Source organism: Anabrus simplex, chromosome 7 (assembly GCF_040414725.1).
Source record: "Anabrus simplex isolate iqAnaSimp1 chromosome 7, ASM4041472v1, whole genome shotgun sequence".
NCBI classification, from domain to species: domain Eukaryota; kingdom Metazoa; phylum Arthropoda; class Insecta; order Orthoptera; family Tettigoniidae; genus Anabrus; species Anabrus simplex.
The window spans coordinates 347,845,242-347,865,086 of NC_090271.1; the positions used below are offsets into that span (position 1 = coordinate 347,845,242).

Consider the following 19,845-nt stretch of genomic DNA (forward strand, 5'->3'; position numbering starts at 1 on the left):
GGTCAGTTTATTTAGCCCGCTTGCAACAGCATTTCATCTGCCATTCTGTCCCAGATGATCAACGCCGCCGCGCACTATTTCTTAGTTCGGTTGGCAATGCTACGTGTGAATTACTACGTAAATTAAGTCCAGAAGAACACTTATCTGAGGTACCCTTCACGCAGCTCTTAGCCCGTCTCACGGAACACTATGCCCAAGCTCCTCACATAGTGGCTGCTCGCTATAAATTTTTTCAGAGCAGAAAGCAACCCCATCAGACACATACTGAATGGATAACTGAATTGCGTGGTCTAGCTAAACCCTGCCAGTTCATCTGCTCCAAGGACGGTTGTGGTTCATCCTACACTGATTCTCTCATTCGGGACATGATAATTTTACATACTCCTGAAGACAAAATACGTTTTGACGCTGTCAAGCAGAGTAACCCTTCTTTAGAAGACGTCCAGCGTATTGCTACGGTTTATGAGCTTACTACCAAGACTGCCGCAGCCATAGCTTCTCCACAAGAAGTTGCACAAGTCTCGCCTCAGGCCCGCACGTCCTCTGCTACAGTGAACCGTACGGATAAGGCGCTCTCCACCAAGCATTCTCGCCAGGTTCCCTCTCGTAATGCTACACGGAAGCCCAATTCTAAAAGCACCTCGAAACTCCTGCCTTCCTGCCGAGGTTGTTTCAAGCATCATGAACGTCGTGACTGTCGTTTTTTCAAAGCTACTTGTGAACGATGTAATAAACTTGGACACATTCAGACTGTCTGTCGAAGTTCGCTCCGCCCTGCTAAGACTACTGCAGCGCGCCGGAAGCATATACAGCCCCGCCAAGACATGGAAGTTGATCAGATCAATCTTATTCTTCCCACAAAGGATTCTCACAAAATCATCATTCCTCTCTCATTCTCTGATCGATCTGTCGATTTTCAATTAGACACTGGATCACCTGTCTCTATTATTAACCTGACGACCTACCACGACTTAGGTTCACCTTCCTGCTCTCCAGCTGACATCCAGCTCGTGACATTTAACAAGAAGAAAATTGACATCAAAGGTCAAATTAAGCTTCAGGCTAGTTATAAAGGAATTCAGAAAGCCATTCCTCTTCTCGTAGTTAACAACTACACTGCATCAAACATTATGGGCATGGATCTATTTAACTTATTTGGTTTCCAGATACATGACAACATTAACGTCGTATCTACATTGCATCCTACTTCTGACGTTACCGCTCTCCTAGCGCAGTTTCCTGAAGTCTTCGACTCTCAGCTCGGAACAGCCAAAGACTATACAGCTCACATACAGCTGAAATCCGGAGCTAAGCCTCGCTTCCTCAAGGCACGTCCAGTACCCATAGCACTTCAAGACCAGGTCACGAAAGAATTAGAAAGATGGATACAAACTGGAATTGTTGTACCAGTTACTTCTAGTCAATGGGCTACTCCACTCGTGGTAATCAAGAAACCTGATGGTAATGTTCGACTTTGTGGCGATTTTCGATCTACAGTCAACGCACAACTCGACACAGATATCTTTCCTATTCCACGTCCAGAAGACTTATTCCGTCGTCTCTCTGGTGGACAATTCTTCTCTCGAGTTGATCTTAAAGAAGCATATCTTCAGCTACTTTTAGACGAAGAATCTAAGAAATTTCTCACACTCAACACTCCTCTCGGACTGCTCCAGCTCCAGCGGCTCCCATTCGGTGTTTCATCCTCAGCAGCTATTTTTCAGCGCTATTTGGCTCAACTCACCGCCTCCATTCCCGGTTGTGCTAACTACCTGGATGATATTATTGTTACTGGAAAAGATCATCAGGAACATCTAACCAATCTACGCCTCCTTCTCCAGAAATTGAAAGACAATGGCCTACGAGCGAATCTCGCTAAATGTACCTTCTTTCAGCCTCAAGTTCACTACCTAGGACATATACTTGATAAGAATGGAATTCGTCCTAGTATGCAGAATGTCTCAGCGATAGTAAACATGCCAGCACCTCAGAACCTCAAGCAGCTTCAGTCCTTCATAGGCAAAGCGAACTATTATAATAAGTTCATTCCACACTTCGCTACAGTGGCAGCTCCATTAAACGCTCTACGTAAAAAAGGTGTTAAGTTTCAGTGGACTCCGCAATGCCAACAGGCATGGAAAACAATCAACAACGCCTTAATTCACGCTATACAACTCACTCATTTTCAGCCCGACAAGATCATCACGCTAGCTACTGACGCTTCAGACTATGGTGTCGGTGCAGTTCTCTCCCAGAAGGATCGTCATGGACAAGAACGCCCCATCGCCTTCGCTTCGAAAACACTTAATGACCATCAACGTCGATACTCACAGATAGAGAAAGAAGCTTTAGCCATCATCTTTGGTATTCGCCGTTTCCATGAATATCTTTATGGCAACCATTTCCTGATCATTACCGATCATAAGCCTCTCGTACACTTATTCCATCCTGGTAATAAGATCCCAGAGAATTCCCTCAGACAGCTTCAAAGATGGTCCATGTTCCTTTCTGATTATTCCTATCAGATTGTATATCGAGCCACATCCCAGCATTGTAATGCTGATGCCCTCTCCCGCTTACCCGTTGGTCCTGATACTGCCTTCGATTCTCAAGAATCTGAATGTCTTCAGTTGGACATAGAACTTGAAGATACTGTATCCAGTTTTCCTATTGATGCTACCTGCATAGCTAAAGCTACGGATAAGGACGGTACACTTGCTACTGTACGTACTTACATCCGCAACGGTTGGCCTCTTCAGAGCACACTTCCTGCCCACCTGGCACCTTATCATCGTATGCAGCATCGTCTCACGACTCGTGCCGGAGTTGTACTACTAGAAGCAGGCACCATCTTCCGAGTGGTTATCCCACTTAGCCTACAGAAACAAGTTCTCGAATTATTACACCAAAGCCATTGGGGTATCTCCAGAACAAAGCAACTCGCCCGTCAACACTGCTACTGGCCCGGTATTGATGCCGCCATCGAAAAGCTAATACGTCATTGTGAGCAATGTCAAACGAATCAGAACGCCCCGTCTTCTGATCTTGCTTCATGGCCTCCTGCTACTACTCCATGGGAACGAGTTCACATCGATTTCGCAGGTCCTTTCCTCAATTCCATGTGGTTAATAGTCATCGATTCACTGTCAAACTTTCCATATGTCGTGGATATGCATTCGACTACTACAACCGAAGCTACCATTCGTGCTCTCCAGAAAATCTTTACTACAGAAGGTTTACCGCAAGTACTCATTTCGGACAACGGACCTCAATTTACAGCTACTGCCTTTCAGAACTTTTGTACACATAATGGCATTCGTCATATCCTAGCACCACCTTTTCACCCTCAATCTAATGGTGAAGCTGAACGCTTCGTACAAACATTTAAAAGAAGTATGAAGAAAGCTGTCTCTTCAGGCTTAACTAAAGACCAAGCCTTGCTCCAACTCTTAAACAACTACAGAACTCTACCCGGCGCTGACAATATCACTCCTGCACAGAAGCTCCATGGACGACCTCACAGAACTTTACTTTCTCTGTTACAGCCTCTTCCGGCCCAGCATAAGACCTCACCAACGAAGTTCTCCCTCAACGACAAGGTCTACACCAGGACATTCAAATCCAACCCACTCTGGATACCTGGAGTCATCTACAGATCTTTGGGTCATCGTCTCTACGAGATACAGACTACGGAGAAACGTATCTGCCGCCATCAAGATCAGATACGTCTACGCTACCGCCCCTGTCCAGCTATTGATGCTATTGCTAAACCAGATAAATCTATTGCTGAACGCGCTTTAGATCATTTAATAACAATGGGTTCCTTTCAGGACGAGACAGCGCCACTCCGCCCAGTTCCAGCTCCGGACAATACAACAGAGACTTCAGCAGCTCCGCCCCAGCATTGCAGTCGCCGCCAGCGCCGCCGCCGTTTCACGCCGTACCGGCGTATTTAGGAGGGGAGGGTGTTGTATGTCCGGCGCTCCCGTCTCGCTCCACCAGCCAGCTGCACGCGCGCCTGTGTATCATTCTGCTAGCTTCGACGCGCAGCCCTCAGTGCGCGTGCCTGACCATCGAGTGTACTATAAATAGGAGCTCCCTGCCTGCTCAATTGCCCACTTGCCCCGGTGTCCAGCTCCAGAATACACCCTACGTCGAGCACGGAGGCTACTCCTCTTGAAAATGTGCTTCGACCAGGTGGACTGAATTTCTGGCAGTACGAGGTTTCACCTCTGGTCACCGCTCCCTTACCTGTTTCCGCTGCCTATGTTCCGTAATTCTTTTACAAGCCAATTTCATTCCCTAAATTATGCAAGCTCCCTTAGTTTCGCTAGGTGGAATTTCTTCAATCAATTGAACTTGCTTTTTAGGAATTCAGGCACTTCAACAAACAAGGACTCTCATGAACATTTATGTTAGTGTGCCAGATAGTTCTCGACTATCAACGTGTCAATTCACAAAGACTATCTTTTCAAGATAGAAGTGTATATAAAGACTGCAAACCTGTACATATTGTATAAAGACAGACTTTTCTCAAGATTCAATATTCCTTCTTGCTTCAAAATAAATTTAAGTTATTTGTGTAAATATCATAAAGTGAAGCAATAAAAGTTGTGTTTTGTAAACTTCAACCTTGGTTACAACAATGTGTCCGACTCGCTGGCTGAATGGTAAGCGTACTGGCCTTCAGTTCAGAGGGTCCCGGGTTTGATTCCCGTCCGGTCGGGGATTTTAACCTTAATTGGTTAATTCCAATGGCTCGGGGGCTGGGTGTTTGTGCTGTCCCCAACATCTCTGCAACTCTCACACCACACATAACACTATCCTCCACCACACTAACACGCAGTTACCTACACATGGCAGATGCTGCCGCCCACCCTCATCGGAGGGTCTGCCTTACAAGGGCTGCACCCGGCTAGAAATAGCCACACGAAATTAAAATTAAAATTTTCTATGTTGTCGTTCAGGTTATGTTTGTTATTACAGAACTTGTTCAGGAAAATAAATGGGTTCTCCGCAGTATTAATGAGGCACCCTTTCTTCACTCTTATTATCTGCAGATCTTGTTCTGTGGTGAACGTCATCTGCCAGCGTGTGTAGTGCCAACAGTAAAATTCAGAGGCAGTGGTGTTATGGTGTGGTCATGCTTTTAATGGAGAGGGCTTGCACCCCTAGTTGTTTTGTGTGGCACTATCACAGCTTAGGCCTACATTGATGTTTTAAGCACCTTCTTGCTTCCCACTGTTGAAGATCACTTCTGGGATGGCGATTGCATCTTTCAACGTGATCGAGCACCTGTTCATAATGCACGGCCTGTGGCAGAGTGGTTACACAACAATAACATCCCTGTAATGGATGGGCCTGCACAGAGTCCCGACCTGAATCCTATAGAACACCTTTGGAATGTTTTGGAACGCCAACTTCATGCCAGGCCTCACCGACCGACATCGCTACCTCTCCTCAGTGCAGCCCTCTGTGAAGAATGGGCTGCCATTTCCCAAGCAACCTTCTAGCACCTAATTGAACGTATGCCTGTGAGAGTGGAAGCTGTCATCAAGGCTAAGGGTGGGCCAACACCATATTGAATTCCAGTATTACCGATGGAGGGCGCCATGAACTTGTACGTCATGTTCAGCCAGGTGTGCGGATACTTTAGATCACATAGTGTATATGTATGTCCGGACTCTTCCATGTGGTTGCTCATAGCAGAGAAATTTGGTGTTTACTGACATGTAACTAGTTGCAAAGTCTCAGTCGGTTTGTACAAAGTACGAGGCTTCACAAATAGCACTATTAAGTCTCTAAACACCTGAATCTATATAACTACTGTTTTTTGCGTAATGTAATCTTCCCGAGTGGGCAGAGGGATACGGACAGAATTTCAGACCAGTGTGGCACGGGTCTTATGGCAGATGAGAGTTTATGATACAGAATGTTATCCTTAGTTTTCCTTGAAAATCCCTTTATTTTGGTAATGCAGAAGTAACAATCCTCCAGATGACTGGTAGGCTGTCTCCAAATCATTGGAACAGCAAAAGACATGCTGTTATTTTTTCCTGCATCCACTCTGTTAATTTCACATAACATGTTACACAAGACATGTCGTGGAGCCCAGTTTTTGTGTTGTTTACCTACTTTACAGCCAAGATACAAGTATGTAATAGGCTTTTTTCCCCACATTTTTTTACATTGATCAACTGATTTCAAACATAGCATAACTACCTGCAGAAGTTTTACATGATTGATAATTGCGATCCATTTTGCACTGTTACAAAATTAGGTGAGAAAATGGGAAACCATGGTAAATCATCTTTAGGGCTGCCAATAGTGGGGTTCAAACCCATTATCTCCTGAATACTGGCTGCACTGAAGCAACTGCATCTACATAAAAATAGCTATTCTTGTCCTTGTTGAGTAGTGAATTATTTTGCTATGTGATTGATTTTGCCAATTTTGTTTGTTAACAATAAAATTACATTTTCCTCTTATTCTTCTTTGTCTTAAAGATTGTATGTTGTTCCTTTCAGAACATATAACCTCTGCATTCTCGGTTGCATCAGCGTCTCAGTTTGAAACACTCAATGTTTCGGTGCCAAAAGAATTTGTGTATCATGTGGAGATTAACAGGCCCCAGAAGATGAATGCAATGAACAGACCCATGTGGTTGTGAGTATTATGTCCTTACTTACTGTGGCTTCTTGGAAAATGTTCATGTTCTCTCCAGGTGGCAAGTTACAAACTGAATTCTGTAATCAAAGGAATGGGAAATAAATCATTATGGTGAAAATTAGACTGACTTGAAGTAGGTATTGTGTTCTCTTTTAGGGTTCCTCCTCGTTTTATGGAGAGAGTGGTAGGAGGGTGAACATCATCAGAAAGCTGCATTGGAATCAGACAGCTTGCATCAAAATAGAACACCACATTACTGAAGAGATCAGGATACAAAAATGTGTTTAGTCTTATCATTTATGTTTATCTTTTTCTTTTTTTCTTCATGGGACCTCTAAATATTAGTTCCTAATTAGTGTCGACCTCTAAGATCTTTTGCTGCCATTTTTTTCCCCTTCATTCCCACCTAGATATACCTGAACCCTTCACAAAGCTGCAGGTTGTTCTCATTGGGTCTTCTTGGATTTTTTCTCTCTCCTCACTTGATAGTCCGAGAGTGGAGCATCTGATTCTACCCAGCGCCTCACATTCGAAAAGTATGTGTTCAGCTGATTCCTCTGTTTCATTGCATTTCCTACATATGTTGTCTCTTATTACTCCAATTCTATGTAGGTGTTTCTCAGATGGCAGTGTCCTGTCAACAATCCTACTACCCATCTTACACAGTATTTTCCCTGCTGAGTTTCAACAGTTCTTTAGTATGCTTCTTGTTTGGTCCTTTTATCAGTTCCTTTGTAAGCCTGCATCCTGGAGTATTTTTCCAGTTCTCCATTTGTTTCTTTTGTACCCATTTGCCTATGTAGTGTCGGGCTTGTTCACAGGAAATCCCGCATACAGGTTCTGGACCTCCAAAATCTGTTTCTGCCCCTTTCCTGGCCAGTTTATCTGTCTTTTTATTTCCTTCTATACCTGCATTTTGACAATGTTGTACTTTGAGAGCTTCAGGAGAAGTGACTGGCAATACCAGACAATTCTGACTGGCAATACCAGACAATTCTGGATCTTATCCAGACTGCCTTTAGTGCCTTAATGGCTGCTTGGCTGTCTGTAAAAATGAAAATGTTCTTATTCCTATAGTTCATTTTCAGATTTTCTTCAAGACATGTTGTGATAGCTATCATTTCATCTTGAAAGACTGTAGTGTGTCTGCCCAGGCTCATCTGGATTGATCTCTCAGGTCATCCCCCATTGATCCCTCTTCCTGTGCCATCCACAGTCTTTGAGCCATCAGTCCACCACACTATATCTTCTTTTTCAGTATTTCATTTGTTGATATCCTAGTCTTCTTTTTTTATTATCTGTGTCTCAAATGGTTTTTCAAAGTTGTACTTTGGTATCATATGTTCAGAAGGCATGTGTAGAACTTCTTCTGTTATTACTCTGTTAATTTTACAGTGTTCTATATTGGGTCTTTGTGCATTCCAGCACTCTGATTGTGCAGATCTCTATGAAGTCATTTTTGCCTGTCCTTTTATGAAATTGCATAGTGATGGGAGGTCTAAGTAAAGTATTCAAGACTTCTGTCGGCTTAGTTCTCACAGCCCCAGTTGTGGCTATGCATGCCGGCTATCCAATCTACTGCTGACTTTTCCTTGACTGACTTTCTGTCACCAGATGATTGCAGCATAGACCATCAACGGTCTAAAGATCATTGTGTATATCCACATTACCATTGATGGTCTTGGGCCCCGTGTCTTTCCAACGGCTCTTTTATGTGCATACAGCAAGTTCTTGGCCCGGGTTATGTTCCTTTCTATATGTGGATTCCAGGTTAGATTTTTATCTACTACACCTAGGTGCAGTGCCTGTTCTTCCATATATATGTGTGTGTCGCCCAAAGAGCTTCATTGATCTCTTTCTCTCTAATTTTCTCCTTCTTGTAAAAGGGACCAGAGTCATCTTGTTCGGGTAACTGATAGTTGTTCTTCCCGATACCAGTTCTCCACAAGGTTGAGTGATCTTTGCATGAGGTCCTGGATAACACTCATCATCGTATCTCGTACCACAATCGCTAGGTTATCTGCATATCCTTGTGTATAGAAACCCTGCTCGTTGAGCATATCTATGATTTTGTTCACCACGAGGTTCCACAGCAGAGGCAAAAGAACTCCTCCCTGAGCACAGCCTCTGATGGCCCTAACCGTCAGCGTTTTTTCAAACGGTTGCTTTTATCTTCCTTCCATCTGACATGGATTTAATCAATTTGATGACGGTTTTACTCACCTTGCTCATTTCCAATGCTTTGATCATAGAGTCATAGGTGTATTGCTGAAGGCTCCTTCTATATCTAGAAATGCTGCCAGAGCGATTTCTTTATATTCTAGGCTTTCCCCTAGTTTACAAACCAACTGGTGGAGTGCTACTTCATTGGATCTGCCAGGTCTATATGCAAACTGATTTTCATGTAATGTTGAGTTCAGCTGCACTGTTCTTCTGATATATTTATCCAGAATTTTTTTCATTGCTTTCAGCATGTAGGAGGTTAAACATAATGGTCTATATGCTTTGGCTTGGGCATAGTTTGCCCTTCCAGGCTTAGGTATGAATACTGCTTTAGACCATGATTTTGGCATGTACCCTAAAGTTAGACTAGTTCTGAAAAGGTCCGCCAGGGCATTGACAAGTATCTCCCGTCCTTCCGGTTGGAATATCAGAAGTATCTCATTTGGACCCGGAGCCTTTATAGGGTGAAACGAGTCGATTGCCCATTTTATATGGTTGTGTTTTATTATTATGTTGGCACAGTTCCAGTGTGCTCTTCAAGCTCCAGTCACTGTTCCAGCTGTTTCTTCTTCTGTCATCTCCTCAGCCTCAGGAAAGTGACACACCATTAGCATCTCTAGTGTGTCCCTCCCCGCCTGAGTAAATGACCCATCTGGTTTCTCCGGTGTCCCCACTTGATTTATATGAGTTGCTTTCAGAACCTTCTGGAGCCTTGCTGTTTCAGTGTGTGATTCCACTTTCTCACGGAACAGTCTCCAAGATTTTCTTTTTGCTTTCCATATCTCTAGGTTCTACTCAGTGAGTTTCCTATGATATACGTCCCACATACCATTTCTAGATGATATTCTATACAACATTCTAACCTCTTTTTTTTCTTTGGCTAGTTTGTTGTTCCACCACCTTACTTTTTTTGTGTTTTTCTTTGAGCGGACAGTTGTCATGGAATGAGTCTATAATGGCCTCTTCTAATAGCTCTACTGCCTCATCCAATTCTTTCTGTCCTCTCACGTTAGTTGGAATTTCTCTGTATCTATCCCAGTTAGTTCTTTTTGGGTCTCTGTACATCTCAATCCCTCATAGTCTCGGATCTATTTCAAATTGGATGTGCTGGTGGTCTGCCAATGATGGTTCCTCCAGCACCTTCCAGTCTTTAATAAAGTTTCCAATATGCGTAGTGCTTAGTGTAATGTCTATTACCTCCCTTCGATTTTTATTTATAAATGACGTTTGTTTCCTAGTTTTAGTATCGTCAACCCAGTTCCAATAATAAACTCTAGTAAAGGCTCACTTCTTGCATTGCAGTTCGTGCTGCCCCATGCCGTGTGGTGTGAATTTGCATCTGCTCCAAGGACTAGGTGTTCGCCTTTCCTCTTTGCATTGCAAATAGGTTCTCAACATCTTCTGATGGGGGCAGATTAGTTGAGTCACATGGGAGGTATGCAGAGCGTATGGTTATTTATCTGGGATCTTCCCAGTTTCCATGTTTAATCTTGGCCGCCTGTAAGTCCTTTGAACAATGTTCCTGCACAAGGCATTTTATTTTTCTGCTCATAAGTGAACATGTTCTAGGCATATTCAATGTTGTATCGTATATTAGCTTACCTCCAGATTCCGCTAGTCTTGCTACTCTGCCCTTTACCCATGGCTCTTGCATAGCCTTGGACTTGAACTTCCTGACGAAATTGGCCACAGCTGATTTTTTAAATACCATCCTTGCCAACACTAAGTTTTGTTTTTCCCTTAATTACTTGAAATTTGATCTGCCCAAGTCCAAGCTTGGCCTTAAGGCCTCTCTTCTTGAGCTCTTCAAAATCTCTTTCATTAAAGGCCAAAACAAATTGTCCTTCCTGTGTCATCAGTAGTTGTTGCATTCAGCACTCTCCACTCTTTCGTCGAAAGTTTGGTGTCATGCTGATGTATCCTGACAAGCACATCATCAACCTTCATCTTGTCGAATCGAGGAGAAAACTTGGTGATGACCTTTGTAATATTCAGCACCTTCTTGGCTTCTGCCACCTCCAAATTTTCCCCTTTCCAAGGGTTGCAATTGGCCACTGTCTGTTCCAGCTACTTTTAGTTTCTGGATTTGCACAGATCAGTACCATTGCTCCACTTTCCAGCTTAGTAGACTTGAGGAAGCCTGGAAGGCATCCGTCCGACTGCAGTTTCATTTGCACTGTCAGAACAGATGAAAGCTCCTTCACGTCTTCCTCCTTCAGTTTCCCATCTGGAAAGGTTTTGGGTATTATTGCTGCCTTGATTGAATTTAGTATTTCCGAAATGGACATGACCGTCTCTTCTATCTGTTTCTTGGCGGGCGGTTTTGTAGCCGAACTTGATGGTGTACTATCCCCCGACTTGGCCTTTTGTGTGTTGTCAGAGGGATAGCCTCTCGCCGATCTCTGTTCCTTGGTTTCTTCTCCGTCCAAGTTCCAGCCACTATTTTGACTTCCTTCCTCGCTCTCTTCCTTTCTTTGTAATATGCACTGTTGCGAGGTGGTCTGTCAATATGAAATCTGTTGATTTTCGATGCAGAAATTTTCAGTTCTGTCTCTACGGACCTTCCTGGTTTGCTTGTGGTAGCAGTCTGCTCTACTGGAGCTTCTGTTGCCATTTCTTGTTTTGAGTCAGCTACAGCCTGTCCAATTGGAACTTCTGTCTCCATCATCTTGGGCTTGCTCCCAGATCTGCTCTACTGGAGCTTCCATGTCTTCCCTTGATGTCGAAGTTTTTGAAATTGGTTCTTTATGAGCATCCATATTTCAATCATTGTAGGGTCCTGAGTGTCGTTCTCACCATCTGTGGTGAGGTATACAGCCAGACATTGTCCTCCCACAACTCAGGCTCTCGATAGCAGAGACCACGCCCCTCAGTCGTCCATCCAGTGGTCCGTCCCTGGCCCGAACCTAGTCAAGTTTGTTCCACCTTCAGTAGGCCTACTCACATGGTCCCCACTGGGCATTATCATGACTGAGTTCACACAGCCATGACTTCCCCCCAGATTGGGATCGCCCCTTTCCCAACCCGCGGCTTGTCCAGGCTACGTAGAGCGAAGTGATGTGTTGGTTCTAGCACCCCGCAGTGAGATCAGCAGGAACACCATTTGCTGTGATGTCGGGATACAAGCTGACAATTGAAGACCTTCAATTCCTATGTAAAGGGATCAACAGAGTAAGCAAAGAGTTTGGTCTTCTTCTTCTTCTTCTTCTTCTTGGATCACTTTAGTCAGTCCATCGTTAAGGTCTCTTTGAAGGGATTGTTCGGGCTTTGCGGTCTTCCCGGTACTTCTTCATACGCTCCGATCTTTGTGCCCTTTCCTCGGTTGAAAATATGTGTGTTGTTGGTTTGTTTTGTGTAAGGGTAAAGCGAGGTTTGTATTCTTGAGTTTTGTATTCAATTTTCCTTTATTTGTTGTGTCTTCTGTTGTAAGGCCTATTTCCTTCAGATCCTCTCTTACTTCTCTGATCCATTTAAATCATGTTCTGGTATTTTTTGAGAGGAGATTGTGTTGTACTAGTTGTTTCAGAAGTCTCGAATCCTCCATCCTCATGATATGTCCAAGGAATCCCAGTCTCCTCTTATGCATATTATCTGTTATGGGTTCTAGCTCTTTGTACACGACTTTGTTAGGTATGATCCGCCACTGTCCATCTTTCTGGTATTTTTTGTTTTTCCAATGCTCCTTTCAATTTTCTGAAGTCTGTCAGTCTTTGATTATTTATTCAGGTGAAAAATTGTTTCTACTGCATATATAGCTTCCGGTTTTATAACTGTGTTGTAGTGTTTTATTTTTGCATTTATTGATAAACATTTCTTTTTGTAGATATCCCATGTTAATTTTTGTGCTTTAGGTAATCTATTTGTTCTTGTTTGGATTGAGATTTTTTCATTTAGGTTATGCGTTATTACTTCTCCAAGATATTTAAATTGAGTTACCGTTTTGATTTTATTACCATTTATGGTAACTTCTTTTAGTTGTATTGGTTTTTGGGTCATAATTTCTTTTTTTTTCAAATGATATTTTGAGGGTAATTTTATTTGCAATGTTTTGAAGTTCTGATATCTGGGTTTTTGCTTCTTTTATGTCTACTGCTAGTAATGCTAAATCGTTGGCAAAACTCAGGCAATTTTTTTGATTTTTTTGGCCACTCTTTATTTTTGGGGGACATTTCCTAAACCATTCCCTCATTACCATTTCTGGAGCACATTTAAATAATAGTGGTGAGAACCCATCTCCCTGCCGTAGTCTTCAATTAAAAATCCATAAAACAAAGTTCATGGTTATTAACCAGCAGAAAATGAATGGCACTGTTATTATAGAAACACCTTTGAGCCAGTCATATTTTAAGTACTGAAGTTATTTTGTTTTTGTAATTCATTACTACAATTCATGAATCTCATGTTTTTGTTCAGTATTGACTTCAGATGCCATTAAGGAGTATTTTATAATTTAATGAGAGACAGGAAGTTTACGATCATTTTTTTTTTTTCGTGGAAATATTGGAGACTTTTCCAGTGACAAGAGGGGACATGATAGTCTTATGGCATTTTCAGTGACTTCTCACCAAGGGAATTGTGTTTCAAATTAAGTCCAAAGCAAGTTGGATTTTTGAAAGAAATGTTACGTTCCCATGGTTCAGATTCAATGAAAGATTGGAGGTTCTATGGGTATGATCAGGATACCATAGTTACATATAAGTACAACCACCTTTCCTCCCTATTGTCCTTCTTATTACTTTAGGAGATCAGAATATGAAAACTGTCTGGCCTTAAATGGGAGGGATATTCTGCCTGAACAACATTTGTTGAGGGCCTCAACTTGCACTGTGTTAGTTGAAAAATAAGTGTACAGCTTAAGAAGAAAGCAAATCGAATCTGCTTCATTGGTTAACTTTATTATTTAGAACAGGAACTACTTCTACAGAAAAACCTGAGTTAACTTTTAACTGGTACTCTCTGTCCACCATGTATGTATAGTCCCATTTCCTCATACAGGGTCAGGGTGAGTTCAGGTGAAATAATTCAGCCAGATTCCCTTCCTCATGCCAGCCTCAGTTGAGGAGCTAATGAAGATGAAGTGAATGAAACAGTCCCAGCATTTTCCTGGAAGTGAGAATGGATAACACCACTACTATCACCGACTACACTTAATATAAATCCACATCAAAATATCTGCAATAATTTACATTTGATCCGCGAAGCAATATCAGTATGGTACGACTGACTGCCTGGACTTGCAACTCACTCACTGAACTGATCACTCAGCAACACACTATCAACTAGTGAAACCCACCAGAAAATCAACAAAGAAATGTAAGTTCAGTGGTGAGCAACTTCTGTGTCAGCCTATGCAACATGTCTTGCTTGATAACCTTGGGCAGTGCACTAGTATAGCACATTCATGTGTCACTTGCTCAGCTGCAACCTTGCTAATAATGGCAGTGTAACACAGAGCAGCATCTGATCATCATGCCTGGATAATGTAACGTCTTTATTCTGATGATCATGTGCTAAGGTATCCTGAACCCACTGGTATACAAAACTAAAATCGAATTAGTAAAACTTCTACTGGATTTGGGAGAGAAAAATGCATTTGTTTTATGAAACATTTAGGTAAACACAGTGCATTTCGTGCATGCCAGAAGCTCACCACAATAAAAAAATAATTACTAAAATGACATACCTACATATTAGAACTTACATAGTAAAAGTAAACATTACAAGCACGTCCTGTGGTATTGACAGGTATTAAAGGGTAAGTTTAGAACAGAGTATCCTAGGATATGGGCTAATAAAACTAAGTCCAACATAGTTCCATACGATGTGGTTGTGTGTTCTGATAGGTATTGTAATGTGTTGGCGGAGTAGATAAATGAGTACAGAACCTGGTAGCGTCCTATTTCTAAAAATTATTAGCTAAGCACTAAACTACACAGGACTACACATAACCTTCGCTTATAACACACACTTACACAGTTCGTATGCTCTCTGTCTCTCTTAGTTTCTCACTTGTTCTCACATTACACAGTTTTACATTCACACACAAGGTTCCACGTCGCACGGCTACACGTTCTCTCCTTCACTGTCAGTCCACACTGTAGCACGCTAGTCTGACAATCACGGCAGTTCACACACTTCACAGCACTGGCAGTCGCTCACGACTGAACCACACCAGCTGCAACCCAGGCAAGTCACTCCTTCCTTATATATCTCTGCGGCAGTCCTTCCAGAACAGTCCGAATGGTGGATGTGTCCAGGAACCTTGCGAGATGGAAGACTCCAGATTAATCGTCCGGTAATTTCCATAGTCCCATGCCACGCTACCACAGACGGAAGCAAGAGGGGGCCGGTCTAGCACTTAACTCTTGCTTGTGATTGGCACGGTCGAAGCGTAAGCGGGTGGGCCGATACGGTTGGCATGGTGGAAGCTGTAACCATTACATTGCTTTCTCCTTAAGGCTGTTCGTCCCAAGTTGCTCTACGATACTGTGCCAGATGGTTTGTTCGGTTGGCCCACCCCCTACCCATGGGGGATCCGCTGGGTCCGGTCGACAGTGTCCTCGTTTCCGGTGACAACGATCCGCAAGTCCTCACGTGGCAGACGGAACTTCGGTGGTTTTCCTTTCGTCCACACCTCTGCCTACTTCCAGGGTCAGAGCACCTTTGTAGTCTCCAGTGTGATGCACGGGACCAGTTTGCTCATCCCAGCCTTTGCCCTGCTGAATTTTCTCTTCTTTCGAGTTGCGAAATTCGATATTAGTGCTGGAAGGAGTGTCCTGGTCAAGTGGCATCCTCGTTTGGTGGTCATCGGTTCATCTTCCATTGGTGCCACGTCTCCTAGTGGGGGTCCCTCCAGTCGTGCCGTTACCATCGCTGCCTCCATCTCCTGGGACAGAGGTCAGAGCCTCCTCATAGTTCCGCTTCCCACCGATCATCCTCCCTGGGCAGATCTCAGTGCCGCGCAGTTCACCACAGGTGTCATCTCATGATAACTAGCCCACAATCATGTCTCCTGGCGTCGAATTCCCGCGGCGTTCTGTCGGTGCCCTTAGTCCCCTCCTGCAGCTGGACTCGGTAGGTGGCTCTCCGTTGTTGGACACCGCAGCACCTGTCGAGCACTCTCACAACCTATAGACATAATATAGGCCATGTCAAGAAAACCTCCTTGTAGATTGTACATGGCTGGGGCTGCGTTGTACTGTGCACGTAGTTCGGCGATCGGATATTCGGCTCTCTTCTTGGACGTTCCACTACCCCTACCCTGCTACCATAACACATCAACCCACTACACGACATGTACACGCAGATACTTACCTCACTTACCTCTCTTCATAAATTGCCGTGGATGGACTGGAACAAACTAAAACAGTTCGCAGCTGGACCTGTTTGTAGGCAAAAGAGGAGCGAAGGGACAGAAAGGCAGGAACCCGTAACCCCCATGAATAAAAGAATGGATCAAAAGAAAATGGGGTTTATTACCAACATACACAATATTAAGAAAAGCAAAAATGGGAAGCTACATTAAAAATTACTTATATAACTGCAGAAAAATAGAACATCAAGTAGGATCCCGTTTTTTGTTACACGGCGATAGTACATATGATCACACTATTCACTTCCGTACGACCACATAAAAATATAAACACATTATCGAAGGGATCAGAAAATGGAACCACGAAAGGGATAACGAAGTCGTACAAATGCGGACCGCGCACATATCAACCGTTAGCATGTGCGTGCTCCAAGCGAGCGTCCACTCGATGCTAGCACGTCACAACAACAATGCCAAAACACAGCCTCCCGAAGGAGCAGAAGCAAATGAACAAGATCTTGCCACAGTTACAAAAACAAAATAACGACCTAGAAATATAAAATAGCATATCACACATGGCCCAAACCGGCCAACTAAAACGAAAACAGAAAAGAAAAATAAAGAAAAATTAAAATTACGAGATATGGAGAATACTATAAACCGTACACAGGCAGTCAGCACAGGCACGCACACACATGTATGAACAAGAAGAGAGACCCAATATAAAATCGACCCAGACCAGGCCAGTGTGTCAAGGCACGTGACGTATACCAACGCGCAGGATAGCAACAGATATCGTGGACTCATGAGCTTGGTTTGAACACCACAGATACAATGCTGGACCACCGCTAAAACAGGCAAGGCTGATCCAAATATAATCGTAGCAATCATAACATTCGTCGACCTGCTACCTGGGACATCCAAATTGCCTCACGTGTGCAAACATGGATTAAACCCCGTAGCGTCAAATCATATAATATACCAATGCTCAGCCATGATTCAAGATGGTGAGGAATAGAAGTGCATGGTCTCAGAACTCACAAACACACAGGTCCAAACAAACAGATAGGTAAATACCACTCTCCTCTCTCGCGTGTGCACACACAAACAAAGAAAGAAAAATTTAAAAACACACACAAAATTAACTAGGAGCCTGCAAAGACAGGTAATAAAAGACTACAGGAATGCAATTATATAGAACCGTTCTTGTAACTATGACACGCACAATAAAATAAAATGAAATACCTGGGAACAGCACATCTGGAATCGCAAAATATTTACGTCAATCAAAATAATGACCCCCAGCAGAGAGCCGAGCATTGAAACAAGTAAATCCACAATAATAGCAATTTGTAGGTCAAGAAGCACATTTTAAATCCCAGTTTGTTCATCATTTTCAGTCCCTCCATTGTTGGTATCACGAGTAGACCAACGTAACACTCGGTGAGCGAGAGACAGACTGTGTATCAACACAGGTGGCTAGAGCACCATCTTCAATGAGAAACTGTGAGTTTCACGTCACATTTGGGTAATGTTATCGCTAATGGCGATGACGACAGTCGAGGAGAAGTAGGAAAAAAGGAAGTGCATCACCAAGGCAGGCTTGGTTCGGCATACCTTCCCTACACACCCCAGAAAATGAGACCTTTCCTGGTGATCAGCCAGCAGGGCTCATTTTACCAAAGGATGTCACTTAAATCTAAGTGCGCGCACATATATCCCCCAAACCTAATACCTAAACTTATTCTAGGTACAATGGTATGAATAATTTAAACAAAGCACATGTACAGGGATGTAACACCCTGAAAATGTATGCAAACATAAATGTTTTTTCTTTCCTTCTGTTATACCAGTTAATAAGAACTCACGGAGAAAGATGTGGCTGTATGTGTTCTTTCACACACCAACACAGACTCGCAGAGAACAGCAGATGTTAGGTAAACATATGTATAGTTCTTGTTGGGTACAGGTAACACACGGTATAGGCATGAGTCACTCCATTTCACTCGAGTCCCATTCCTACTCGTAAATATAGACACCATGATAAATTGTACAAGACAGTCGTCCTTTACATTTGTACATCTATTTCTTATAACAGGTCATTGCTTCCTGGAACAAAAAACAGTTTAAGTACTATGAAATTGTCAAATAAGTTAAATAGTAAGGGTTACGAATTCCTGGCATGATACTGTTTCAGCATGGAGACATATGCTTTGGACTGCAGACGACTGGAAAGATCCTCAAGTTTGATTGTGACAGGTCCCAAAAATTAAATGATCCTCCTGGGTTCGGACCACTTCTGACACAGTTTCCCAGTAATGTGATCCACGGCCGAGCTGACGGGGAATCTTTTTACTAACACCAAGTCTCCGACATGGAAAGGTACAGGTATCCTTCCCTTATTGTACCTCTTCGCCACCCTATCTCTGGCTTTGACAAGGTGCTCGGAGGATATATTCCATTTTTCCAGTACACTCTGGTGGTAGGAAGGCTCCGAAAGATACCCTATATTCCACCTCAGGGAGAGCGGATCGTTGAGTACTCTGCCTAGGAATAACTCGGCAGGAGTGAACTGGCTGGATTCGTGGACTGCAGTGTTGAATCCCAGGCTGAAAAAAGAAAGGTAACAATCCCGGAGGGATTGTGTGTTATAGTAAAAAGCAGACAAGCATGTTTTTAAATTACGATGGAACCTCTGAACAAGGTTCAGTTGAAGGTGATGGGCACTGAGGCGAACATGGCGGATCCACCATGAAAAGCAAAGATTGCGAAAATTCGCACTGGTGAAAACAGAGGAGTTGTCAGAAACCAGTACTCTAGGTGGGCCAAAAATGCCGAAAATATGTTTTGACAGCAAGAGTACAGTAACGTTGGAATTGATCTTGCGAACTGGGAACAGTCAGATGAATTTAGAGAAAGCATCAATAAGAGATAGAATTCCAATGTTGCCATTTTGAGATTTTGTTAAGGGTCCGAAGAAGTCAATGAATAATTTCTCCCCTGGAAAATTGGCAACATTGGTAGAGTGAAGACCGACCTAACTATTCTGGGCTGGTTTGCATTTTTGACAGACGTCACATGGCGTGACATATTCAAAGATATCTTTTTCAAGTTTGGCCAGTAATAGATACAGGCAGTTTTGTGAAAGGTCTTTAGTTGGCCAAAATGAGCGCCTAAATAGGAATCGTGGTAGTAATTTAAAATCATGGGCTTTAAATTCAGAGGGACGAAAATTTTAGAGGAGTGGCTGCGAGGATTATTGTGGTACATAAGTCCCTGTTTCAATTCAGAGGACTCACAACCCGGTTCCTTCCTAGAAAGTTTGTCAATCAGACAAACACATTCATCGTCTTTCTTTCGAAATTCAGACAGATCAGTGAAACTAAAAGGGTAATTCTGAAGTTGACAGGCAGGAAGATAATTATCGGGACTGCATCCAATCTCGCAATCAGCTGTTTCAACACCATCAAACATGCGCGACAAACAGTCGGCAACAATGTTGTCCTTTCCCCTGACGTGTACAACAGTAAAATTATATGAAGACAATCTGAGAATGCAGTGAGCCATTCTTGGTAACTTTTTGACATTTGCATTCAACCAAGACAATGCCTGATTGTCAGTAGGACTCAAAAATGCCGATG

General features: G+C 43.0%; 1 protein-coding gene across 3 annotated transcripts in view; it reads left to right on the forward strand.

Moving 5' to 3' along the window:
• LOC136877654 (delta(3,5)-Delta(2,4)-dienoyl-CoA isomerase, mitochondrial) overlaps positions 1–19,845 on the forward strand; it is a 276,941-nt gene that overhangs the window by 30,301 nt on the left and 226,795 nt on the right. For all 3 annotated transcript variants that reach the window (XM_067151865.2, XM_067151866.2, XM_067151867.2), the window contains exon 2: positions 6,528–6,666. In XM_067151865.2, the coding sequence (XP_067007966.2) occupies positions 6,528–6,666 (139 nt within the window). The remainder of the gene's footprint in view (positions 1–6,527; positions 6,667–19,845) is intronic.